At 35.4% G+C, this 27,626-nt stretch overlaps 3 protein-coding genes across 3 annotated transcripts; 1 reads left to right on the plus strand and 2 right to left on the minus strand.

Moving 5' to 3' along the window:
- The first annotated feature begins 7,289 nt into the window (after positions 1-7,289).
- Positions 7,290-18,062, plus strand: LOC107801961 (protein ALUMINUM SENSITIVE 3-like). The gene is given in 3 exon segments (NM_001325709.1): positions 7,290-7,617; positions 11,171-11,416; positions 17,687-18,062. Coding segments are annotated over 3 exon segments (795 nt in total). The 5' UTR covers positions 7,290-7,383; the 3' UTR covers positions 18,002-18,062.
- Positions 18,063-19,202: 1,140 nt separating this feature from the next.
- On the minus strand, positions 19,203-20,124 carry LOC107801957 (pathogenesis-related protein PRMS-like). Its single transcript, XM_016625381.2, has one exon. It carries the CDS (start codon positions 20,047-20,049, stop codon positions 19,363-19,365), a length of 687 nt encoding a protein of 228 aa, XP_016480867.1. The 5' UTR covers positions 20,050-20,124; the 3' UTR covers positions 19,203-19,362.
- Positions 20,125-21,647: 1,523 nt separating this feature from the next.
- LOC107801956 (uncharacterized) lies at positions 21,648-27,141 on the minus strand. The gene is made up of 6 exons (XM_016625380.2): positions 26,769-27,141; positions 25,732-25,812; positions 25,521-25,646; positions 25,324-25,384; positions 22,937-22,997; positions 21,648-22,843 (listed from the first exon to the last, which is right to left on the minus strand). Exons 1-5 carry the CDS (start codon positions 26,891-26,893, stop codon positions 22,956-22,958), a joined length of 435 nt encoding a protein of 144 aa, XP_016480866.2. The 5' UTR covers positions 26,894-27,141; the 3' UTR covers positions 21,648-22,843; positions 22,937-22,955.
- Between the last annotated feature and the right edge of the window lie 485 nt (positions 27,142-27,626).

Below are 27,626 nucleotides of genomic sequence, written 5' to 3' on the forward strand. Positions count from 1 at the left end.
TGAATTGAAACAATATCTCTTGACTTTGTTATACCTTGATAATAGTTAGTACTTTGGTTGTGACGCCTAGGTTAAATTTTTGACTCTTGTATAAGTACTTTAAAGCGTATGATCTTAAATTTGCTTAACTGCTTTGACTAGAGTGTCTTGATAAAAACCAATCCTGAATGAGTTATGTGCCATGTGTGTGTGAGGTTTGGGTATTTTTCTGTGTATTGTATTTGATGCCTAGAACTTACCCCGTATATGTGCAAAGCGAAATAGTAGTTTTATTCTGTCTTGAAAGTGATATAAGTGTTTCTTTGTTGAGTCAGATATTTATATAGTACCCGCCTAATTGTATGTAATATAGTTAACCCTTTTGAACCTGTAATCCTATTTCTTTGGCAACCACATTATAAATTTTACCCATTTGTTTGAATTAATTATCTATTTGAATCTTTTAACCCTCATGAGCACTTGAATTGTTATGAACTTTGTAAAAGTTAAAGTGTGGGGTGGTTGGTTTGGCTTTTGAGTGGCTAGAGACCGCCTGGAGAGCAGGGAATACAAACTAATGAAATAAGGAGAAAGGTGCAATGTTTTGAAAAAAGTAAGAGCTACTTGAATTGAAAAAAAAAAAATAGTTGTATTGTTGTGAAAAAAAATATTCCTTGCTAAGTGGTGGCTCGTGATGTAATTGTGCTTAAAGAATAATGGAGTTAATATATAGTGATGTGAAGATGGAGTTATAGTTTGACATAAGTGTGAGGTTTTAAATGTTAAAGTGTATGTATTAAAGTACTTAGGAGGTGTAGTCACTCTTATACCTAAATGGATCCTACCTGTCCCGCAGCCTACATTACAACCAAATGAAGTCATAATTGGTCCTAGACTGAATGAGCTCGATTAGTGGAGTAGTACACTACGGGCAAGCCTATGGTGCATTTTCTTGTGGCATATGAATGTTCTTTTTTAGAGTGAGTGAATTCTTTCTATCTTGAGTTCCTAATTGTTCTTAACTGTTATTGTGTGTGGAACTACTCTCGTTTGTTGTGTGAGGGAACTTGATTCATGAAAGAAAGGTAATGTCAATGATCTCTATGTTAGAGTAAGTGGGTGAGTTGTGAATAATGCGTGGTACTTGTGAGTCAAATCTTGAGGTGAAGATGTTACGTTTTTGTGCTTAGTCTATTTTAAATATTCTTGGTGTGATGAGTTAGGAGAATTATTTAAAAAGGTCGTGTCTATATAAAGTGTAGTTTGATTCTCGAGGACGAGCAATGATTTAAATGTGGGGTGTTGATGATAGGCTATAATTGCGTATTTTAGTCGCTTATTACACTCTAATTTACTGCACTTTAATTGAGTTTGAGTTTTAATCGCTAGTGTTTTGCACTAATTGTGTGTTTTATGCCTTGTAGGAGTGATTCCGAGCTATGTAGATGTTATGGAATGAATTCAAGTGTTTGAAGTTTTGAAGTCTGAGTAAAACCCCAAGGAATTAAGTCGGGATCATGTTCGGGGATCAACGGATGATAGTTAATAACGAACAAAGAATCAAGTAGGCATATTGCGCACTGTCTAGTAAAATGCACATAACTTTTCGCTCAGAACTCCATTTAGGCTCTACAAAATATAGTTGAAAAGCTAATTCAAAGGTCTACAACTTTTATGTTTTACGTTTTTTCAAATTCCAAACAATCTGCGGTCAGGTCTGCGGCCGCGGACAGAACACTATGCCAAATCCGCGGTCAGGTTCGCGATCGAATCCGTGGCCGCGGACATCCTGACCTGGAAAAGTGTCTTTTTTCGAGTAGGAGAAGGTATAATTGTTTGGGCCCAACCCTACTTGGTATATATAGATGGAAAAATAGTATTTTGAGGACCTTGGACATACTTTTGACATAATTTAGATCTAAGGAGGCTAAGGGGACCGGGAGATTCGACCTAAGGAGGCAAGAACACGCTAGGAGTAAGGCGGAGAATTTTACGAGTTTTTCACTTCTTTCTTCCTATTTCCATTATTGGTTATGAATTCTAGTATTGTAGTTATGCATACTATTATGAATAACTAATTTGTTATCTAGGGTTTTGATGGAACCTATTAGAGGATGAATTTTATGTTACGTTAATATAGTTTTGCTGTAGTATTTCTCTATTTATTTAACTACGTTACTATTGTGATTGGTTGAAGACTGTGCCTATTTAGCGTGTATTACTCGAGAGAGAGTGCATATTTAGGCAGTTGTTGCAACATCATTCCAAACGTATATGAGGGATCAATACGAAGGGTTTAAAGGTGGGATTAGGGATAACGAAACTCTGGGTGCGATCCGAGTGAGCCGTACTTAATGCCAACTAGCGTAATTCGGGAGAATATGTCTAGTAAATTGTGGTAATTACTCGGGACAGTCAGAGTGCTCATGATCAGTAGAGAATACTTAGGCGAATTTATAGAAAATGTAGCGGGAAAGACAATTGGGAAAATCATAACTCTAAACCTCCTTAATCTTTTCTCCAACCCGTAGTATCTTTAGTTGTTAATCTACTATAATTTGTTAGTTAATTAGATATAAGAATCTTAATATTTATAGTTTAGAAATTGTTCGAGCTTGTCTTCTTAGTGATAGTCAACAGTTGTAGCTAAACTTTAGTTCTCTGTGGGATTCGACTCCGGATTTTTAGACCGGAATTATATTTGCAACGACCGCTTAATTCTTTTTATAAGACATAGTTGGGTGTGATCAATAATACAATGCGAAAAGCCACATTATTTCTTTATAAGATGTCCCATCTAATAAATCCTTAATGAGTTCTGTGCAAATGCTTACAAGTGTAAGCAGTATGATTTAGATACATGAGAGCTTGGACTAATCAAAACTTGCACTACCCTTTCGGTAAAAAAAAATTCGTATCAAATGTTGACACTAAATCAACAAATATAATATATAACATGTATATAATCGCATATACACTTTGTAATCATGATTGGCTATTACTTTTTTTCCAGTTCATCGGATCACTTAATCATGATAAGTTAATATTATTTTGTGTAATTACTCGGTGCTGAGAGTATTTTACCTTCCTTCATCTTGCTCTCACCCTGATGGCAGGCGATGTCGGACGGGCGGGTTCTGTCTGAATTCGTAAAATTTAAACTCGCCCCGCCACGCATAAGATTTAAACTTGCATTTACTTGCCCCGCACTCCACCTACGTTCACCCGCCTCACCCCGCACCCGTATTTTTTTTTTTTTAATAAAAATTCTTTCTTTTTTTTGTAATAAATTTTCGTCAAAAATAAAATATAAAGTATAAAGTTAATTATTTATAAATATACCAATCTATAATGAACAAATTGTAAATGAGGGAGTATTATCATTGAAACCATTCAGTCAAACCAAACACATGCAAGTCAGATTTTTCCTCTCCTTTTTTTTATTCTATTTTATATTTTTTTTAGGTCAAAATCTCCTTTATCTTTTCTCTTCATTTCACTTCTCTCTTCTGGCACCCCCACCCACCGTGACAACTTACACCACGTTTGCATCCTTCTTCTCTATTTCCTTAACACTGACGTCAAACCCTCAATGAACTGTTGCTCGTTAAATCTCATATGTCTTCCACCAACTTAAATATTATTTAGCCTTTTAAAATTAAATCCCCACCCGCGACCCGCTCCGCCTGCCCCGCCCCGCATCAAGCACTGCCCCATTGCCATCCCCCCCCCCTTTATTTTAAAACAACACCTTTTGCCTTGTTTACTGTAAGGGGTCGTTTGGTTAGAATACGGCTTATGCCGGTATAAGTTATGTTGGGATAAGTTATCCTGAGATTAGTTATGTTGGGATTGTTGTTTATTCATTGTTTGGTATATTGTATTAAGAATGACAATTGCATAATTTCTAAGAAGAAGATATAAGTTATACCGGTGCTAATTATCGCGCCCTCTATACGGTATAAGTTATCCCAGTGTTAAAATTAACACCGGAATAACTTATACCTGATTTGCTAACCAAACAGAGTATTAAGGTGGTATTAAATTTTTATACCACCCCTATACCTTCTTATACCTCATACCAGACGACCCCTAAATGGGATCCAAATGTGAATGGAATTAGACAACATTACAACAACAGTAACAACAAACCCAGTAGTTTTTCACAAATGGATTCTGGGGAGGGTAAGATGTATGCAGCCTTACCCCTATCTCTGGAAGGGCAGAGGGACTATTTCCGATAGACCCTCAGCTAGAGAACGTCTAAAAAGAAAAGGTAATTGCAACAAGCAGGAATAATAGCAAGATGAAATAAGATTGAATCCAAGAATGCAGTCAAACTCTAAGTAGTGATAGCCATCTATGGCTAAAAGTTATCATACTAACACTAATGCTAGCGAACTGAGTAAGACAAAGAGAAACGCTCGACTACCTACGAACTTTCTACCCTAATCTTTGACCTTCACAGCCTCCTGTCTAGGGCCATATCCTCAGTCAGCTCCAGTTGCGCCATGTCCCGCCTAATAACCTCTCCCCAAGACTTCTTAGGCCTACCTCTACCCCTTCTGCTATCCTCCAAGGCTAACCGCTTGCTCTTCTAACTGGGGCTTCTATACTTCTCCTCTTAACATGTGTGAACCATCTCAACCTCACCTCCTGCATCTTATCCTCCACAGGGGCCACTTCCATTTTTTCTCGAATAACTTCATTCCTAATCTTATCCAACAAGGTATGCCCACACATCCACCTCAACATCCTCATCTCAGCTACTTTTAGTTTCTGGGTATGAAAGTTCTTGATCGGACAACACTCTGCTCCATACAATATAGTCGGTTTAACTATAACCTCATAGAACTTACCTTTAAATTTGAGCGGCACATTCGTATCACACAAGACACCGGAAGCGAGCCTCCACTTTATCCATTCTGCTCCAATACGATGCGTGATATCTTCATCAATCTCCCCGTTACCTTAATTACTACTAGAATTAGACAACATTCTAGTAGTAATTAAAAATATGAACCATTTGTATTTTGTCAACGACTAATTAATGAAATGGCAGCAGCTAATTAGACTTCCACGTGGCTATGAGAACGTGGGATCCCATGTGATTCTTCTGCCAGACTTGTACTTTTCCTCAATTACCTATTCATAGAATGCTAGTATATGATTCAAAATTAAATTCTCTTTTCTCAATTACAAATTTACAGTTGCCTTTACAAGCTCTCTCTCCTTACTCCACTTGCGTATAAAATAGCAACAACAAAAATCTATATTTATCCTTTTTTATTAATTCTCTTTTTATTAAAAATACGGTTATTAAAAATTTACACTTTCATTTCCTTTGCTTTCTTTCCCCAGTTAAACCTACGCCTAACTTTAAAAGATTGAAAGAATGAGATGTAGACATTAGACAACACATTACACCAGTTCAGTAGTGGGATCAGTCGATCAGAGCAATTCCAGTCTCTATTCATTATTGAAATGTCGACAAATATTTATTCGCACTTGATATTGAAATTAAATTAAGCAGTTTAATTTTAATACAACAATAAACTCAGTGTATTTCATAAGTGGGATCTGAAGAGGATAGTATATACACAAATCTTATCTCTACCTTTAAAAGATAGACAGATTGTTTCCGATAGAACCTCGGCTCAGGAAAGATAATAAAGGAATGACAATGGCAAGCAAATCAATCAGAAAACCAAACTAAAACACAAAACCAATACTAGGTAGTGCAATTAGAAATTTTAATAGTTAAGTCTTAAAGTAAAAATATATATTATTTAACTATAATTAAGTAATAAATTTTTGAATAACAAATGCATATTTTATATTTATTGATTCGATGTAAAAATGGGAGTGCGAGTAGACTTTTATCCACTGGTCACGAGTTGTAGAATTGGGCTATTATTTTTTAGAGCGGCTAAAATATATATTTCTTTGAGAAAATTTCACATAAGAACAATTGTGTTCCCCATTTTTCAATTTTATAGCTCATATTTCAATTTACAACCAACTAGCTCAAAAATAATAGGATAAGATTCAACATCCAACTCCAATAGGTTCTCGAAATTACTATTTAATTTTTAAAAAAGATTGATAAGTTTTTAAGTTAATTTTCGAATCAGTAATTGTGACTCAAATATTAGTTGAACAAACCAAATCCATTTAGGTGGTGAAAATTAGATTTTTTAACAAGCTTATTTACGTGAGTTTAAATTAAAATTTTGATTTTGTGAGAAATTTAGAGTGGGTGTTATTTAGACTTGTTAGAAATAATATAAGGAGGTTGTGTATAAAATTTGAAGTCGTTTAATGAAGATTTGGATTGGTTTTGAACAAGAATTACAACTGAAAATCGTGGAAGAAGTTCGTCTACATATGCTTGTATAAAAGTGTATAATAGTGTATAAGATGCGTTTATACGCTCAATATATACTATTATACAAGATTATACATAATTATACAAAAAACTGACTTGGTCTTCTTCCTTGCGTCTTTTCTGAAATTTAACCCAAATCTTGCTCAAATTTACTCCAAATTTAAATTTTGAACTCCATTTGATATTTTCAATCAATTGGAACAACATCCAATCCAAACAACTAACAAACTCAAAAAATTCTATTTTCGAAAGCAAAACTTTGAATGGCCTTCGATAGTGGACTTTTACTCTTCAATTTTCTTATATTGCAACCAGGTAATACAGGGGGATGGGGGAGCAGAAAATACACGGCCTATTGAAGCATATGCAGAAGATATGAGAAGAATAGAGAGTAAAAGTAATGATCATGAGAACGCATATTTAACTCTATAACTTTTAAAAGCAATGAGTGTAAGAATACAGATTTTGAATTTACTAATGCTTTAAAATATGTACAATATGAGCTAAGTCGAATAAAACTAAAAAACTTAAGCTATTTTTTTTATCATGGTGCGAAGTCACATTTTCTTATAATTCCTTCTATTTCTTTGCAGAATTCTATATGCATGTTAGCCACCTCATCTCCAAATCACAGTATCCTGGGGTCCCACAATATTACTAAAATCCAGCCCACTAAACAGAAGATATACTTAGACCACAAATAGTGGGCCCCATTTCGTATGTGGTCGTACGTACGTTCCTATGCTTTCGGGTACAGACCATCTAGGGAAGGTCTTTTCTAATTTTCATCCTTTACAAAGGAAAACAAAAAAAAAAAGTTAAAAAAAAACAAAAAATATATATATTATATAAAAAAAGAGTGAGGTCATGTCCAAAAGTTTCTTACACCAATAAATACTCTCGAATTCTCTAACACTTGTTGCAGCTGATCATACCTGTCTTTCTCTTTTTTCTCACATTTTAGAAATTTAGAAACATTTATTTTCCTAAATTTGAAGTTTAATTTAGGAGAAATAATGGAGTGGAATTGGTTGAGAGATTTTTTGAAGGGAATGATAAAGCCAATTGCAGCACTTGCAGTTGTATTTATGGCTGTAGCTTTGTCTTATGTACAGAAACTTGGATTGGAAGGTGAAATGATTTATTCAGTTTTCAGAGCTTTTGTTCAACTATCTATTATTGGTTTTGTTCTTCAGTTCATTTTCAGTCAAAAGAATGCTGCTTGGATCATTCTTGCTTATCTATTCATGGTATGTAATTCTTTTCTTTCTTCTTTTTATTCTGTTTTCAAATTTAGAAAATGAATCAAGTAAATGCAGAATATATATATGATCTTTGTACAGTTTCTCCATTAAAAAAAAAAAAGAGAATCTGTGTGCATGTTGATCTGCAGCAGATTTTGTTACAGTTATGTAATTACTAGATAAAACGGTAAGGGCTTATCTGATTTTATTTATTTTAGAATTTTTTCTCGAATAATCATGAATTTCTAGAATGAATCTTCCTTTACAAATTTTACAAAAATGGCTTAAGATGGTTTGGTCATATATGAGCCCGTTTGGATTAGCTCGTTTGGATTAGCTGATTTGAAGTAGCTGATAAACATTAGGTGTTGAAAAGCACTTTTAAGTGCTGAAACTGATTTAATAAATAAACAGTTACGTGTTTGGATACAAGTTCTGAAATTGATAATAAGTTGCTGCAGTATTTGATAAAAAAGTGCTGATAAGCTCTTTTTCTGTTAAAATGACTTAAAGAACCTTAGAGCTATTTACACTTATAAGGGCGTAATTTCTTCAAAATTTTAAATTACAGATCGATTCAAATACAAAATATTCTATTTGTCATTTTATTTTAAATACAACTGTACTTAGATAAGATAACTTTTAAGATAAATATAATTTACTTTATGATAAGCATATAATCATAAGTTATAATAATTAATAAATTGACAAAAGTTTCTCAGTAAAAAATAAAAATAGGACAAAATATTTGAAGAGAAACAAACACTGTCTTTTGTCACCACAACACTTAGAAAGCAATACACCAAAAATTTAATATGTCCTCATTTATTACATACAGTTCAAAGATTAATACACAATCACATAAATACAAATATGCAAATGAATAGAGAATTTGCTTATCTTAAATAGTCAATGAGAATTGCAGATTTGAATAGTCAATGAGAATTCAAGACTTGAAGAGGCGAGGGTTTAGGTTGAAACAATACTTGAGGCAGTGAGTATTGATGTAAGAGTTTGTTTTTTTCTAAAAAAGAATATTTTAAGGATAAAATAGTAAAAATCTTGGTCAAATTTAAAGTGCTTATAAGCTGAAAATTCATAGGCTGAGAGTGACCAGATTATGGCTTTTGGCTTTTGTACTAAAAGATACAATTTTTCGAAATTTATGCTGACTCAATGAAAAATAGGGCACAATAGAATAAAACTATGCATCTATTTAAGTGTTCTTATAGCCTGTTTGGCCAAGCTGGAGAAATCAGTTTATTTTGAGAAGTGCTTTTGAAAAAAGTATTTTTGGAAAGAATCAGTTTGTGTTTGGTCAGTCTGAAAAGCACTTTTGAGAAATAATTTGTGTTTGGCCAAGCTTTTTAGAAAGTGCTTTTAAGTGTCAAATTACGAATAAGGACATGAATAGATTTACTTAATAATTAATATTATAAGTAAATAAATAATATCAAAATTTTGTTATTACATGCAATAATTAAAAAAAATTCATTTTATTTAAGTAAAATATGAAAATAAAATTAAAAAGTACTTAATTCTTTTAATATAAGTTAAATATATTAAAATTCCTTCAACAAATATAAAAGCATTCACCCCTAAAGACACTATATATTAGAAAGTTTCCTAAAAATAAGAAGAAATATTTATAAATTAATATCCTAAGTATTAGGTTTAAGGGTTATTTTGGTATATACTATATTTTGTTAAGGGTATTTTAGGTAAGAAGAAAAGCCAAAACTGCTTCTGCTTCTGCTTTTGGAAAGAAGCTACTTTTTTCTGCTTCTCTGAAACTGCTTCTGCTTCTTCCCAAAAGCACTTTTTTTCCCCAAATAAGCTTGGCCAAACACCTCAAATTAGGAAAAAAAAAAAGTGCCTTTGGGAAAAAAAGCACTTTTTTTGTCTTGAGAAGCTTGGCCAAACAGGCTATTGGTCCAGAACAAATTCCTATAGGTTCTATATTTCTAAGAGTCACCTTATCAGGTTAGACATTTATAGTAGTAATTTTTATTTTTATGTCAGACCGCATGAGTTTGAGATGAGGTTAAATGGAACGTCATAGAACAGTAATTAGTTATAAAGTGAATTTCAACTTATTTTAAATCGAGGTTTAATTAATATTGTTACGGTAGTTTTTTACCTTTTCCTCTTGTTTCTCGAGGTAAATTATTTACCAAAGTCTAACCATATAAAACTTATTTTTTCAAGATTCTCCGCTTCTTTTCACGTTCAGCAAAGAATCATTCAACAAATACATGTTTTTCATTTTTCTTATTATGAGCAGTCCTACTTTATTCTATCATAATCTAGTTGAAAATAGATTCCAAAAGGATTTAAATAATGATATTCTTCTCCCACTTGCTGATTCGGCAGTTGACTTTATTGCAATTGGCATCCATTATCTCTTTTTTTCTTTTCTCGTAGTATGTCTATCATCAGTTGATTGACCTTTTAAATCAATCTTTTTGTGTTTGATTAGAAAAAAGTATTTTGTCCCCACATGACATCCGATAAAATTAGAAAAATAAGAGCCCGTTTAGACAAAAGAATTTTTCCACTTTTTTGGGGGGAAAATCACTTTTTTCGAAATTAGTAATTGGATATAAAATTTTCAATTTTCACTTGAAAATGAATGTTGGAATTATTCGAAAATTTGAAAAATTTCGAAAAGTTATTTTTCAAAATTTTTACTCAGATCACTCACAAAAATTCAAAAAAATTCAAAATTATATTCATGTCCAAACACAACTCTAATTTTCAAATACTATTTTCACTTGAAATTTTTTTTTTGCTTTTTCTTAAAAATTTACAATTTTTATGTCCAAACGCCTACTAAGTATACACCAAAAGAGAAAAATGACTTCCCTTGTTTTTTGGCGGGAGGGATGTTATTTTAGAATTATCAAAACTCTTGACTCCATATTATTTTTTTAACCAATAATTATATATAAAATATTATTAATTTCTAATACTAAAGAATTTCATCAAAATATTATCCGCCTTGCTAATATATTATATCAATCTTTCGTCAATACCTTTTCTGAAAAAAATTATTTTCCAGCCAAATATCAGAAAACGTAAGTCATTTTCAAAAAATGACTTTTGTCCTACAAAAAACAGCCTAAATCTAGTCTTTTAAATTTTGAAGGCTTCTTAACAAAGACTTTTCAGAAATTAAGTAGGCATTTGGACATGCATTTCACTGAAAAAATATTAGAGTTTTGTAAGTGGGGAAAAAAGCTTTTCTGAAAAACTTATTTTCGAAAAATTTCCAAATATTTGCAAAATTTCATGAACAAACACATTTGAAGAACGAAAATTCGGAAAAAATGAAATTTTTTTTGTGGACAAACGGGTCCTAAGCTTATTTCTGCTAGTGGGATCATTATTGACAAGGTGAACACCAAAACAATCAAGGAAAATAATTTAGAAAATATTTTCTCTTCACAAGTGTTTATGCTGATTTCCAAACCAATTACACTACGAATATTGGCTAGTATTTTATTTTATGGCATCAAACTAGGTAAATAATCTTCTTACTAATTAATTGGTTGTGCAGGTTACTATTGCTGGTTATACGGCAGGACAGCGTGCCAAACATGTACCACGAGGAAAATATATAGCAGGAGTTTCCATTCTTACTGGAACTTCTATCACTATGTTTTTATTGGTAATTTTAAATGTTTTCCCTTTCACTCCTCGCTACATCATCCCCGTCGCGGGGATGATGGTAGGCAATGCAATGACAGTTACTGGCGTTACAATGAAAAAACTTCGCGATGACATCAAGATACAAATGTCCCTGGTACGTCTCATGTCACAAATTATGAGTTCTCTGTTTCAAATATCTTCCGAAAGTAGACGATAAGTTTTAAAGCTTAATGCAAGCAATGTCTCTGTACTATCCGAAATTGCTCAAGTTTGCCTTTCCGTTACACTTTTGGTCTTATTCATACTCTTCCGTTACACTTTGATGGTGTCCATTTCATTCAAATGGTTTGGTAGCCAACCTTGTTGAATTGGTATGATTTGGTAGCCAATTTTGTTGACTTGGTTTGGTTTGGTAGCCAACCTTGTTGAAATTGTGAAAAGTGTGTGCAAAATTGTCAAATATTGTAGGCTTTAGAGAGTGAGGTTTTGGCTATAAAAGGAGAGCTTCAACTCTCATTTCATCACACCAACAAAGAGAGAAAAGAGAGAGACCAAAGTGTTCCATAAACTATAAGAAAATAGTTTGTGAAGAAAAATAGAGTGTGAGAGAGATTGTAGTGAGGTAGAAAAAGCAAAAGAGTGTTTATTTCTTTTGAGGGTATAGTGATCTTAGGAGTATTTTTACCCGTTACTACACAGTGTAAAATTCTTCGCTATAGTGATATCAGTTGCTCTTCTTGGCCGTGGTTTTTCCCTTATTCAGAAGGGTTTCCACGTAAAATCTTGGTGTCATTATTGCTGCATTTCTATTCTTGCTGATTTAACCATAACTTAGTGTTCCGCGCTTATCACTAATATCGTGAATATTATTTTTACGGGGTTTATTCCCAACAAGTGGTATCAGAGCCAAGGTTCTGTCTGAGTATGCTCTGTGGTTGCAGCACAGTCTGAACTTCCACATTAGAAAAGAATTACTTTAGTCTTATAATAAATAGTATTTGTATTTGTGATAAACAATGGAAGTCAACACTAGTAAAATAGTTACTTTGAATAGCACAAATTATGCCATTTGGAAGGGCAAAATGGAAGATTGCTCTATGTCAACCTGTCTTCGCCACTATAAAGTCTGATAATAAATCAGATGAAGAGTGGAATTTGTTACACAGGCAGGTTTGTGGCTTTATTAGACAGTGGGTTAACGATAATGTTTTGAACCATATTTCTGGGGAGACACATGCTCGGACCCTATGGGAGCACCTTGAAAATTTGTATGCTCGGAAAACTGGAAACAACAAGATGTTTCTAATAAAGCAGACGTTGGGTTTAAAATACCATGATGGTTCCGTGATGACAGATCATCTGAATAATTTTCAGGGGAACATGAACCAGTTATCTGCTATGAGCATTAAATTTGATGAAGAAATTCAAGGCATGTTTCTATTTGGTTCCCTACCAGATTCTTGGGAAATTCTTATAACTTCATTATCAAATTCTACTTCGGATGGTGTGATCTCTATGGATCTTGCCAAGAGCAGCCTTTTAAATGAAGAGATGAGAAGAAAATCTCAAGGTTCCTCCTCATCAGATGTCTTGGTGACTGACTCTAGGGGGAGAAGCAAGAATCGGGGTTCTCAAAATAGAGAACATAATAGAAGCAAATCCAGAAGCAGACTTAAAGATATTGAGTGCTATCATTGCGGGAAGAAAGGGCACACAAAGAAGTTCTGCCGGATTTTGAAAAAGGAAAATAGAGACAAGGAAGAACAGAAAGAAGATGGCAATTGTGTGGCCACCGTAACTACAGAAGATCTTGTTACCGTCCTTGATGCAGATCTGATAAATATTGCTTGTGATGAGTCAAGCTGGGTTGTGGAAAGTGGTGCCGCATCTCATGTGACATCAAGGAAGGAATTTTTCTCATCCTATACTCAGGGTGACTTCGGAACTTTGAGTATGAGTAATGAGACTGTATCTAGGGTGGTTGGTGTTGGAATGATTTGTTTGGAAACTAGTACTGGAACTAAACTAATTTTAAACAATGTAAAGCATGCACCTGATGTTCGATTGCACTTGATCTCTGTTGGTGTTTTGGATGATGAGGGATATGTCAGTACCAATGGTGCTGGAAAGTGGAAGCTCACTAAGGGCTCCATGATTGTGGCTCGTGGGGAAAAGCGTTGTGGTCTATACTGGACTACGGCCTCTACCTGTGTTGATATGGTGAATGTCGTTGAGAGCAATAACTCTTCCACGTTATGGCATAAGAGGCTTAGCCACATTAGCGAGTAAGGACTAAATTTTCTGGCCTAGAAGAAATTGTTGTCAAATTTTGAAAGTGCAAAATTAGAAAAATGTGAGCACTGCTTGGCTGGAAAACAAAAAAGAGTTTCTTTCCAGTCTCATCCTCCTTCAAGAAAGACAGAGTTGCTTGAGTTGGTGCATTCAGACTTATGTGGTCCAATGAAGACAAGAATTTTGGGTGGTGCACTTTATTTTGCTACCTTTGTTGATGATTGCTCAAGAAAACTTTGGGTCTACATCTTGAAGACTAAAGACCAAGTGTTGGGTGTCTTTAAGCAGTTTCAGGCTTCAGTTGAAAGAGAAACTGAAAAAAAATTGAAGTGTATTCGTACTGATAACGGTGGTGAATATTGTGGATCGTTTGATGAATACTGCAAACAACAGGGTATCAGACACCAGAAGACTCCTCCTAAGACTGCTTAGCTTAATGGTTTAGCAGAAAGGATGAATAGGACCTTGATGGAAAGAGTCAGATGTTTGCTTTCTGAAGCAAAGTTGTTGAATTCCTTTTAGGGTGAGGCTTTGTTGACCGCCGCACATGTTATTAATTTATCCCCTGTTGTTGCTCTGCAAAGTGATGTTCCAAACAGAGTTTGGTATGGCAAGGATGTTTCCTATGACCACTTGAAAGTGTTTGGTTGCAAAGCTTTTGTACATTTGCCTAAAGATGAGAGGTCAAAATTAACTGCCAAGATAAGGCAGTGCATCTTCATTGGTTATGGCCTTGATGAGTTTGGTTACAGGCTATATGATCCAATTGAGAAAAAGGTCGTGAGAAGTTGTGATGTTATCTTCGTGGAGGATCAAACCATTGAAGATATTAACAAAGCGGTGAAGCTAAAATCTCTAAGTTCTGAAGGTTTAGTTAATCTTGATCAAGTTCCTCATACAAATGCGGATGACGTTGGTGGGCTCAATGATGATGGTGATGCCTAAAACCATATTTCAAATCAACATATTGATGGTGATGGTGATAACAATGATAATGTTGATGAGGTAGATGCTCATACTCACGAAGCTGTGGACAAGTTAGATATTCCACTCAGGAGGTCTTCTAGACCTCGTACTCCTTCCTCCCGTTATTCACCCAATGAGTATGTATTACTCACTGCTGGAGAAGAACCTGAATGTTATGCGGAGGCCATAGAAGATGAGCATAAGGATCAATGGATTGAAGTCATGCAAGATGAGATAAAATCTCTGCATGAGAACCATACTTATGAGTTGGTGAAATTGCCTAAGGGCATGAGAGCTTTGAAGAATAAGTGGGTGTTCAAAGTTAAAGCTGAAGAACATAGTTTGAAGCCCAGATACAAAGTTAGATTGGTTGTCAAGGGATTTGGTCAAAGGAAAGGTATTGACTTTGACGAAATATTTTCTCTTGTCGTGAAAATGTCCTCCATTCGGACAGTTCTTGGTTTGACTGCTAGTCTTGATTTGGAGATTAAGCAGATGGATGTGAAAACTGCTTTTCTTCACGGTGACTTAGAAGAGGAGATTTATATGGAACAACTTGAGGGCTTCAAGGCAAAGGGTAAGAAAAATCTTGTATGCAAACTTAAGAAGAGTCTATATGGATTGAAGCAAGCCCCCGGACAGTGGTACAAGAAGTTTGAGTCTGTTATGGGGGAGCAAGGCTACAAGAAGACTTTTTCAGATCACTGTGTGTTTGTACAAAGATTTTCTGATGATGACTTTATCATCCTCTTGCTATATGTGGATGATATGTTGATTGTGGGCAGGAATGCTTCCAAGATTAACATGTTGAAGAAACAGTTGAATAAGTCTTTTGCAATGAAAGACTTGGGTCATGCTAAGCATATTTTGGGTATGAGAATTACTCGTTCAAGAAACGAAAGGAAGCTTTACTTGTCATAGGAGAAGTACATAGAACGTGTACTGGAGCGCTTCAATATGAAAAGTGCCAAGTTGGTTCGCACACCCCTTTCTGGTCATCTGAAGTTAAGTAAGAAGATGTGTCCAACAACAACGGAGGAAAAAAAGAGAATGGACATGATTCTTTATTCCTCTACCGTCGGAAGTTTGATGTATGCAATGGTATGCACTCGACCAGATATTGCTCTTGCAGTCGGTGTTGTTAGCAGATTTCTCGAAAATCCAGGAAAAGAGCATTGGGAAGTTCTAAAGTGGATACTCAGGTATCTAAGAGGAAGCTCACATGAATGCTTATGTTTTGGAGGATCAAATCCAATTTTGAAGGGCTATACAGATTTTGATATGGCAGGTGACCTTGATAATAGAAAATCCACTACTGGATATTTGTTTACTTTTTCAGAGGGAGCTATATCATGGCATTCGAAGTTGCAGAAGTGTGTCACACTATCTACAACTGAAGCGGAGTATATTGCGGCTACTGAAGCTAGCAAAGAGATGATATGGCTCAAGAGATTTTTTCAAGAACTTGGATTGCGACAGATGGAGTATGTTGTCTATTGCGATAGTCAGAGTGCAATAGACCTGAGCAAAAACTCCATGTACCATGCGAGAACAAAACACATCGACGTCAGATATCATTGGATTCGTGAGCAAGTGGAGAACGAATCACTTCAAGTCAAAAAGATTCACACGAGTGAAAATCCTGCAGATATGTTGACCAAGGTGGTACCAAGAGACAAGTTCGAGCTATGCAAGAACTTATCGGCATGAACTCAAACTAGAAGACAGTGTTACCTCCTCTAGATGAATGAGACTTGAGGGGGAGATTGATGGTGTTCATCTCATCTAAATGGTTTGGTAGCCAACCTTGTTGAATTGGTATGATTTGGTAGCCAATTTTGTTGACTTGGTTTGGTTTGGTAGCCAACCTTGTTGAAATTGTGAAAAGTGTGTGCAAAATTGTCAAATATTGTAGGCTTTAGAGAGTGAGGTTTTGGCTATAAAAGGAGAGCTTCAACTCCCATTTCATCACACCAACAAAGAGAGAAAACAGAGAGAGCAAGGTATTCTATAAACTATAAGAAAATAGTTTGTGAAGAAAAATAGAGTATGAGAGATATTGTAGTGAGGTGAAAAAAGCAAAAGAGTGTTTATTTCTTTTGAGGGTGTAGTGGTCTTAGGAGTATTTTTACTAGTTACTACACAGTGTAAAATTCTTCGCTATAGTGATATCAGTTGCTCTTCTTGGCCGTAGTTTTTCCCTTATTCGGAAGGGTTTCCACGTAAAATCTTGGTGTCATTATTGATGCATTTCTATTCTTGCTGATTTAACCATAACTTAGTGTTCCGCGTTTATCACTAATACCGTGAATATTATTTTTACGGGGTTTATTCCCAACACTTTTGGTCTTATTCATACTCTTGCCATATCTCCTCATATTTTTCGTTGCTACTAATGGAGCTCGAGCGTGAAATGGATGAATTGCGCTTGTGTACCAGATCGACTTCTAGTTGTAGCGGATCTTACTTACGTCGGTTCTAGCGTTTTCTCTTGATTCTTTTTTTGAAAGATCTTTCCTTGCTCAGAGGAATGCACAGTTTAACCAGAATTATCTCGTTAACTTTTAGAGTCATCCCTGGATCTTTGGCTTTTGTCATGTGCTCCAAACTTGAACTCAACTTCCTTTTTTCACCAACATCCGCATCTCACTCAAGAAACTGGTGAAAGTCTTTTCCCTCTTCACGAAAAATTAAACTAGTCTCAAATTATCCTTAGGGAACTCCATATATTAGGGAACACAGGCAAAACGAGACTTTTTTCTAGCAGTGAAGATATTATTAGACCAAAAAGTCTAACAGAATTGTAAAGTTGATTAATTTCGAATAGTACAATGGTAAATTTGATCATTTACTCTTTAAATTCTCGCCCAATCGCGAAAAACTTATTTAATATGCAATAATGTTGTTATATTAAAAGGGAACTTTGTCGTTATTGGTAAAGTTGCTGCCATGTAACAGGAGGTCACGGTGGAAACAACCTCTTGCAGAAATGCAGGGTAAGGTTGTATACCAAAGACCTTTGTGGTCCAACCCTTCTCCAGACCCCGCGCATAACGAGAGCTTAGTGCACCGAGCTATCCTTTTATGTTGCTACATTATTATGATCAATTTTAGAATAAGGCACTTTTCGTATTATAATACTCAAAAGTTTTCTTTTTTTGGCTAGGTTGAGACAGCCTTGGCTCTAGGGGCAACGCCTAGACAAGCAACAATTCAACAAGTGAAAAGATCGTTGGTTATTGCTCTATCTCCTGTGTTAGACAATGCAAAGACGGTTGGTCTAATATCACTTCCAGGTGCAATGACTGGACTTATAATGGGAGGAGCATCTCCTCTTGAGGCTATTCAATTGCAAATTGTGGTAATGAATATGCTTATTGGAGCTTCTACTGTTAGTAGCATCTTCTCGACGTACCTCTCTTGGCCTTCATTCTTCACAAAAGCTTATCAGTTAGAAACCAAAGTTTTCTCTTCAGAGTGAAAGTCATTTTTTCCTGGTTTTTGCTTTGTTGGTCATGAATCTCTCATTTCAGTGGAAGAACTAAGTCCTTTTTTAATAGATTTTAGAGTTCACAACAAATACCTTGTATGTGAAGTTTTGCCTCTAGTGTTGTTTTCTTGGATGAAAAACCGAAGCTTGCTACAGATTTCTTGTTTATCTACTCTCTAGTCGAGGGTCCATCAGAAACTGTCTCTCTGTCCTCTCAGAAATAGGGTTAGGGTATGCGTACACATTATCCTCCCTAAACCCCATTTGTGAGAATTCACTAGGTTTGTTGTTATTGCTACAGATTTCTTGTGCTTATATCATTATCCAAGATTAAGGGTTGTGACAGATTGACATCTAATAGTATAATCCCACATATACTGACAGATACAGAATTTTCACTAAGGGGGTTTAAAAAAGAAAAATTAAAAGATATTATGGCCAACGGGAATTGTGTTAGAAATCTGGAAGAAAACTAGATAAACACAAAGCAATTTTGGGGAGATAAAATTATTGCAATAAAATTCAACAACGAACAAGCCTTTATAAAGGCAATACAGTTCCTACATTATCTGAAGCACTAAGCCATAAAGGCAGTTAAAACAAATTCACTTAGTCCACTAAGTATACAACTCCCCCATATACCCATAAGACTAAGAAAGTAGAAACTAACTAAGTAAAATATCTAACAAATTGAACCCGCGACGTTACAGAGGTTTTGAACCCCCTTGACTAAGCTATGCTTTTGAGCTGTGTAAACATAATATATAGAGCACAAAAATAGATTTTGCCTGTGTAATTTTCCGACGAAGGGGGTTCGAATAACCTCCTTCAGCCCCCTAAATCCGCCCCAGCCCACATAAGGTTCAACAGACGAAGAACTTCATTATGTGGAAGTGGTAGAAAAATCCTTGTCAATCATGTCATTCTCTCTTTCCCATTCTCTTCCTACACAAAATGGTATTTATATAGTTCAAGTTATAAATAGTTCAAGTTATATAGTTCCCATTCTCTTTATATAGTTCAAGTTATACAACTTGTCATTAGGGTAAAATAAGAAGTTTAAGGGTAAAATAGGGAGTTTAAATTAAAGTGATTCCATACATAAAATGTGTCATTTGTAGAGCAAAAAAGAAAAAAAACGCATAAAGAGAGTAATAAGAATGTATTTCCCATAAATTAGCACGAGTTCAAATAAGAAAAAATGTTGATGCATTAATGTATGAGTTGGACAGAAGCAGAATACTTGTTACATTCTGAACACACAAAGTGCTCCATTGGAGATCATATCTCAGCTATTTTTTGGGGCATCGTCATTAATCATGACGATGATCCAATAGTGAAATTGGAGACGTTTAAACGCGCTTGTTTCGTCTACCTCTGCCACGTCGAGACTTTCTACCTCTGCCTCTGCCTCTGCCTTGGCCTCTGGCATGTCGTGCAGTACCATTATTCAAAGGTTTTGGTGGTAAACTTGGCGATGTTACAGCCACATTGTTACCAGGATTCAAAGGGTTGACACCTTTTACATTTCCTATAGGATCATACGAACACACAACATAAACACCCTTTTGATCATTGCAATAAGTAAATGAACTGCAGCCAACTTTCGTGGTAGTACGCCATATAATGTTAAGGTAATGGCCACATTCACATATCTCGCGTTCAGGATGGCAATTGCAAAGATTTGTCGCCTGGTTGAAAAATTGCTTCTCTGAGAACCATTTTTGAACAACCCCACTCGCGGGGGTCTGTCTATATAGTTCCCAATATATGTTTTCGCCATAAGGACTAGTTGAATGTTGTCTATAATTGCAATCTTGTTTGCGTGAATTAGCCCAAGATTGTGCAAAATTAGCCAAATTGGCGTCCCATTGCAAAGGAGGGACGCCAACGCTTGCTCTTAGATCATTGTGAGCCTTGAGGAATTCTTGTTGGACCCAGTCGAATGTTGTTGCATCTGCAGAAGAAATGAAAGTGAAAATGAAGAACAGCAGCAATACTGCTGATAAGATTTGGATTTTTGGGATTAGTATTGTCATTGATAATGACAATCCATGTAAATGGAAATGAGAAATGGTTAACCCCTAGGGTCCTGAAATTTTGGGTTACTACAATTTTCCCTTTTTTATGTTTGATTTTGATTTTCTTGTTTGTTCGACATGAAGAGAGCAGCGTGAAAAAAGGAGCAAAGGATGCGGAGATGTAAGAAAATAAATTTGATCATATATAATAGCTAAAGCTGCGGCCATGTTTAAATTCGCCTCAAATATTTTTCGTTAGAAAAATATCTCCCTCATATCTCAAGATTCGTAAGCTAATTGATGATTTTATAGAAGTGAATATACTCGATAATGTTGACCTCTACTCTCTAGATTATAATTAAGAATTTCCACCCTAGCTAAATGGGGTCAAAATTTCCAATAGTTGCTTAGTCGTCTTTCCCCTATAATATAGGTATTTTTCATGTTGCATTTAGAGGAAAACAAACTTAATGAACAAACAAGGAATAGGCAAGAATCTATTCTTGAACTCTAGAGAACATGCAGAAAGAGGTTCATCAGATCGATAGGGAAAGTTTATAGAGGGGTGGACTTACTACGACAAGTGAAGCCAAAGTTTCCTTTGCTCGGTGTCCGGGAAAGAGAAGGAAATCTCATTGGGTAGCATTTACCAACCCTTTTAATGATACCAAGGGGAAAGCAGGAATTAGACCAATAGGACACTACTCTCCCAAAACGTAGCTCCAAGTTTGGATATTTCCAAATTCACTTCAACCAGTCCACATAGAAACATTGTACCCTAATTAGCTGAGGCCTCAAATTACTTTTCTTTGCTTATTTGATGTCACCTTCATGGTATATTAACTGATCGTTTCTTTCTGGGCAGTGGATAATGCTGCCTTTAGTTATAATACAAAAAAAAAAAAAAAAAAAAAAAAAATGGACAATAAATAGGAGATGAAGAGTTTTGTAGTATTGGCGACGAGCACAAGTACATGGAACTTCTTGTACTAGCGCAAGAGTTTGCAGCGAGAACAGAAGCTATGACAGTTACTTCTCCAATTTTCTGCATTTAGAGATATGAAACCCATATTTTCCTTGAACGCAATAATCGAGGCTTGAATCTGCCACACACCTCTACGGATGTGGACACAAGCTCCTTGAATGCGCTTAGACTAGCTGTGAAGACTACTTGCAATTTCAATTAGGAACCATAGACAATGATACCGGTAAGATATAACTGAAAGCAGTCACAGTTTCAATTTCATTATTTTAGGAATCGAATCCTCTAGATGACTTAAAAATGTAGTATTCAATAGAAATGCTTTTTATTTGCCCTAAAATAATAGTACCCCGTCTAGGCATTAATTGTTTCAGCACTTTGCTTGTGAAATGATCTTAGCTATTTACGTTTTGTCCACAGCAGCATAACACACAAACTCTAAAACATAAACCTATGATCCTCTGTTTCGACCTTTGTTGCTGTTTGACCACATCAGTAAAAACCTTGAAAAACTTTCCACTAGCTCTATTCAAGTCGAAACAATGCAAGAATTTGAGAAAGTAAAAAACTTGGATGGATTTGAATCATAAAGAAGAGAGAAATAAAAAAAACAGTAGAAACACAAATGCGTCAATTGGCTACAAGATAAGTTCAACGACTGAACACAACAAAATTAACATTGTCTTGTACAATTTAAGTGGACAATAACAAGAAAAAAAACATAACTAGATTCCTTCACAGGAAATTCTATGCCTACTTTTACACAGCATCGACCGCATCCTACAAGAATTATCCGGGGATACTAGGTAGTTAAACAACACCTGCTAAGTGTCAATCTGTCCAAAATAACCCACATCAAATCGTAAAGTGGAAACCTGGGAAGCTCTTAAACCAGTGAACCTTAATAAGCAAACAGCTAAATCCAAACAAGAACCACTTTGAAGAAATGTAGATTTGACAACTTGACCATCAAATGACATAGCAATGTGAAATTTTGTAGAAAGTCGAGCAATATGCAAACAAGTTTCACAATCAAGGTGAGTCTTTTTTCACTTTTTCCCAAATGACTTTAAAGGCCCTTAAATAATGTCAGAAGAACCATGAGATGCACTAGCAACTATATAATGCAACAGAGATAACTAGTCTTACCTTTCTACTGCCTATCGAGAACCCAACAAAAAGATTAATAATAAGACGGCCAAACGAAAACCATATGATGCATCAAAGAGAAGTACAAATTATCTTGGATTTTTAAATGCAAGATAAATGTTTATCTGCTAGAAAACTCAAGCTGCACTACATTTCCTACTTCAGCTATAAGAGTGATGAAGGCTGAATGAACCAGCAAAACACCCAAGATGTTGACCCATTGTTCACAAATTAGGCAAGTTCAATGACAGTCTCTAACCTTAGGGAACATTTAACATCAAGCAATTCCCAACCTGTTTTGAACCCCTCGGATAAGTAAGAACTAAATTTCTAACACTGGTTGATCCTTGAAATGCAACAGCCGACAACTTTTTCCTATGTTAAAGGGTAATACAAACAATATAAAATAATTGCAGATTAATAACTAAGAGATTGATGATCAAGTGTCAAATCAAACTCTTCTAAGGATACTTTGGTTGTAGTTTCATCATTTTTAATATTGATCACAGGTAATTTACGGTAGTTTGACGCCAAGCAGGTGGTTGTCAATTAACCTAGTGTCCCCAGAAACGCACGGCGTGCTACTTTAAGAGACTAGAAAAGTTTTTTGCTGTAAATTTGAAGGTCCGAATTCTATAATCTACTGGGAACTCAAAAACATTAGAATCCTAGCCCACCAACCTGAAAGAATAAAAAAGAAGTGGTTAAAAGATATCTAAGGAACTGTGACTCGCAGTTAACAAAGCCCAAACCACACGCAACGGCAAGTCTTACTCTTTAACAAAGTTAGGAATCATTCAGGTTCCTCTCCAGCTTTGTCCACAGCAACATCATCCTGAATTAAACGTATTCGTCGATTAGGAAAACTATTCAATTTATACTAGAGAAAATTAGTATTAAACAAAGAGGGGTCTAGAATTTGAAAAAAAAAAATGGGCGCACAATCTGGAAGAGTTGACGGTGACAAGTACTCAGCGCTGAAACAAAAAACCTTTAATATATATCTCAAAAAAGGAAAAAACAACTATCTAAACCAAAACAAAAGGCAATTATGAAATTTTGCTATGCTAATGTTATATTGTTATCTTTTAACTTAAGAATCATCTAGTTCGCAATAGCTCTTGATGTTCCATTTTTCAAACTCCATCAGCCTCTATATATTTTTTGGATCATCAACCCTTATATAACAAACTAAACAACCAGAGACAGAGTACATAAAAATTCATTGCAACAAAGATAACAAATAAAATTAGCTGCATGACTAGTGATTGTTGTGATTTCCAAGAATCTTGAGCTCAAATGTCTTACCATACTCTGAAATTAGAGACAAGCAGCAACTAACAGGGTAAGGAAAAATAGAATAATTTTTTGTGGAAACCTATCTTTGGTATTTCACTGCTTCTCACTCACAAGTGAGTTGTTTAAGTAAAACTAGAAGATCTCAGGTGAAAAATAGAATAATTTTCTGTGGAAACCTATCTTTGGTATTTCACTGCTTCTCACTCACAAGTGAGTTGTTTAAGAAAAACTAGAAGATCTCAGGTGCACTAATATGGCTCTCAATAGGAGCCTGAGATTATGGAAGTACAAACCCTCCACTAATTGGTATTTGTGATGGAAGGGTTCCTTTTTAAGAAGTAGATCTCATCTTCATTTCCAGAGAGCGATGAATATGGACTTCCAAAAGCCACCTCATATGCAGAGATAAGCTATTGAAGCTGTTTTTGGATTGCCTAAAATAGACAAACCAAAAATCTACATGGCACATGGCAGTGCAGACTAGCATTTCTAATATGCTTGCTTTCCTAGGTATTAATGATGTTCAAGGCTTCAAGATTTGCTAGTCAATTCCACACATCAATCTTGAAGTAAATTTTGTAAAATTGCATTCAACCCTATATTATAAAGTTAGCTCTACTAAAATGATGTTCCATCTTTCCCAAGAACCATGAGTAGGTCTTTAAACATCCTGTTCAATACCACATGTGGGAAATTGTGGCTGCACATGAACTGTTAGTTAATCAGTATCTACATCAAACCAGCAAGGGAAAGAAATCTAATACTATCAATCTTTGGGACAATTGGAGGTTGAAATAAAATCTATAGGTGATTGAGAAGGAGAACCTCAAAGGGCAAAGGATCCCTGGGGTAACTAATGAACCAACATGCAAAGAACTAGAAGCTTAAACATCCTAAGCAAAACTCCCACGAGCTATGCACAGTTGACGTTCAACATAAACAACATGCACTATCAAAATGACAATAAGCATATTTAGACAACAAGTCAATATGACATCCACTTTCTATATCCTTCAGTTTCCACATCAATAAAGACAGAACAAAATTTTGCCCAAGTTAAAAATCAAATAAAATACAGTAAAGCTCGAGGAACTTGATAGAAGGAAATTGATTACTGTGCCTTAAGCTTCGGTTGAAGTAGAAGGAGAATCTGACACAGAGACAGCATTATTGCATAACTTCCAATTAGGCAGAAACAGTCCGCCTACAGTTTTGCACTTGCAACTGGAAGCTCGAGTCACCAAAGGGTGAAAAGTGGGAAGATCATTATTAGCCTTGGTGGAGAGAGGATTTAGGAATAGGGTTCACCAAATTCCCAAAAAAGGAGGTGGAAAACCCTTTTAGATTGCTGATGAAAGATAATGATTTTAAAAATGAAAGGCTGAGAAGAAAATCATAACCAGCTGAAGGAAAGCACCAAAATTCAGTCATCATATAGGAGCTAAAAGAATGAAGAATCGAAAAAGAACATCTAAATTCTTTCATTTACTCTTCATTTTCTTTTTAAACTCTTTTCTAGTGAATGTTATGGAAGAGATTTGGATAGAGAAGCCAGGATTGTGTTCCTTTTCTTCTCTATTCTAGTGGGAGATCTAAAATATGTTAGGATTCTGTTCCTATTATGTTTTTACGAGCTCAGCTCAAGCACACAGGCTAGTGAGAAGAAGTGACGAAGACCAAAATAAATAAAAGCTTTCCTCTTTAATTTCTACATTAGAAGGTCACATCCCGTTATCAAAATCACGTGAACACCACATGCAAAATTAAAGTAAAAGCATTCAAATGCATAATGATGATACTTCTCTTTTCTTTTATCTTTTTGGGTCAAACCATATGCACTGCCTATGTATACAAAAACAAACCTGCTCAATGTTTCCCTTGCCATTTGCTTGTGATTGTGAACCAGACTGGGGTTGTGAAAACCTATTTAAAAAACACAGGACTATCAGAATTAAGTCACATATCTGACAGACTGACTTATTTATGGAATCTTATATACTGTTTTGTGAGACTCCAAAGATGGCATCAAGAGAAAGCGAACAGTTTTCAGTTTTACAACCTGAGAGCCCTAGCTTTCCTTTTATCTTCCTCCACAGGATCAGTCTTCACCGGTGGTGCAAACCTTGACAACCTGGCCTTCTTCTTAGCTTCCTCTTCAGTTGTGTCAGATTTCACAAGCCCAAACCTGACGAACAACCAAACTTATCAAGAAACTCAAAAACAATTTAACTGCTACATTTCAGTCGGAGAAAACAGGCAGAAACAAAAACCTCTCAGCTCTAGCCTGCCTCTTATGCTCCTCAGATTTCTTTAAAGCATCTGACCCTTGAACTGAGGACCCAGTTCCAAACCTGATACAATACAGCCAAAAAAACGTCTGAAATATAAGACACAGATGTAAGAAATTAAAACAGAAAATGCAGAACACAAGAATTCTATCACTTTTTTTGGTGACAAACTAAGGGATGCCATTCACTTGTCACATATATGTGCATTTCAATTGCAACTGCAACCAGATAGAATTTTTTTTTTTTTTTGATAGCTGAGAAATACCAAAGACCAGTGGCACAAGGTCCAAAACTCGATGGATAATGGGCCTGGCACTCTACCCTTCTCTACTTAAATACTAGACTTTTTGTCTATGGCAGTGTTCAAACACGTGATATGCACCTAAACCACACACTTACCACTAGATCAAAACCCTGAGGGCAGCAACCAGATAGATAATTAAACCTCAGAAAATAGTAATCCAATATCTGCATCTTTTATGAAGTGTCTTGACGTTCCTAGGATAAAGTTCAAAAAATTGTTTAACAGCTCATCTTCTCAATTAAGCATTAAATTGCATCAGAAAATATTGAGTTTAATTGCCAAGCAATTTTCCTCACAGAACCAAAAATCCATTACCAACTCATATCCACCAATGACCACCACAAATCCTCAAAGACATCCAGTTGAACCTAATGGTACTGCAGGGAAACTTCAACAAACGGAGCCAAAATTCCAAAATGAAAACCAATTAGGAATACAAGTTTCCAGCAAGAACAATTGTGTGACATTTGTTCTTGGGAACTTATCTCGTACAAAGTACTAACAGTTTCTAAGAACATAAGTCTTATTTAAAAAACAAAATTAAGAAAATGCCGGAATTCACACCAAAAATTTATGCTTATACTTGCACTCAGAACCAGTCATTCCTTTCGGCACATAGGTAGCGACATGGTAAACTGAAATAAAAATACTCACAAAATTATGGAATAAGCCTCAAACCCTAATTCATTCAGCAATTTAAAGATAAATAATTTACCTCTCAGCTCGAGAATTTCGCTTATCTTCTTCGGATAGCTGAACTGGCACTCCAAACCGCTCAGCTCGCTTCATCTTCTTCTGAATATCATTGCCCTGACAACTGTCATCTCCGCCCGCCACCATCGACTTGATTTCCTCCTTGGCATCGGCAGAAGGCGGTGATTTTACCGAGTCAGGTGCGGAATCGAGTGTGGATTCGCTTATAGCCGGTGGATTGGGATCTGACGGCTCAGCTAGGGTTTTCAGGATTTTGCGCTGTCGTTGCGGCCATAGCTGAGGATTGAAAGAGAACCTTTGGAAATGGTGAAACCTTCTCCCTGAATTGGAAACGACGCGATTGTTTCGGATTTTTGTAGCTGCGATTGCTGGGATTGGTATTCTTATGGCTCCATTCTTTGGGAATTTGGAAGACGATATTTTCTGCCTAAAATTCCAAAAACACCCTTAACCTTTAACTCCAAAAACACTCGTGTTGTGTTTTAATTTTTTCCTATAATTTTGTTCCAATAAAAAATCTCACGAGGTATGTACAGGGGTTAGACTATTTTAACTTTTGATAAGTAAATTAGCAATTTGGTAAATTTTGATTTGGTTTTTGTGATTTTTGATCAAGTAGTATCACTTGTATTTATCAATGGTACAATATCAATACACGATAATAAAGATTGATAATTTTGTAAATATACACTTTATAGCAATATATAAATCTCAAACAAAACTATTTAAAGATAATGCTCAAACGATTTTATGTAATAATTGTCAACACAAATTTATCCTACTATATTTATTCCAAATAACACATGAGTTATCTATAGCAAAAATATCTTATTGGATAACACTCTTTATTTCATTTAAA

This window comes from Nicotiana tabacum, chromosome 5 (genome assembly GCF_000715075.1).
Source record: "Nicotiana tabacum cultivar K326 chromosome 5, ASM71507v2, whole genome shotgun sequence".
In the NCBI taxonomy this organism is placed as follows: Eukaryota; Viridiplantae; Streptophyta; class Magnoliopsida; order Solanales; family Solanaceae; genus Nicotiana; species Nicotiana tabacum.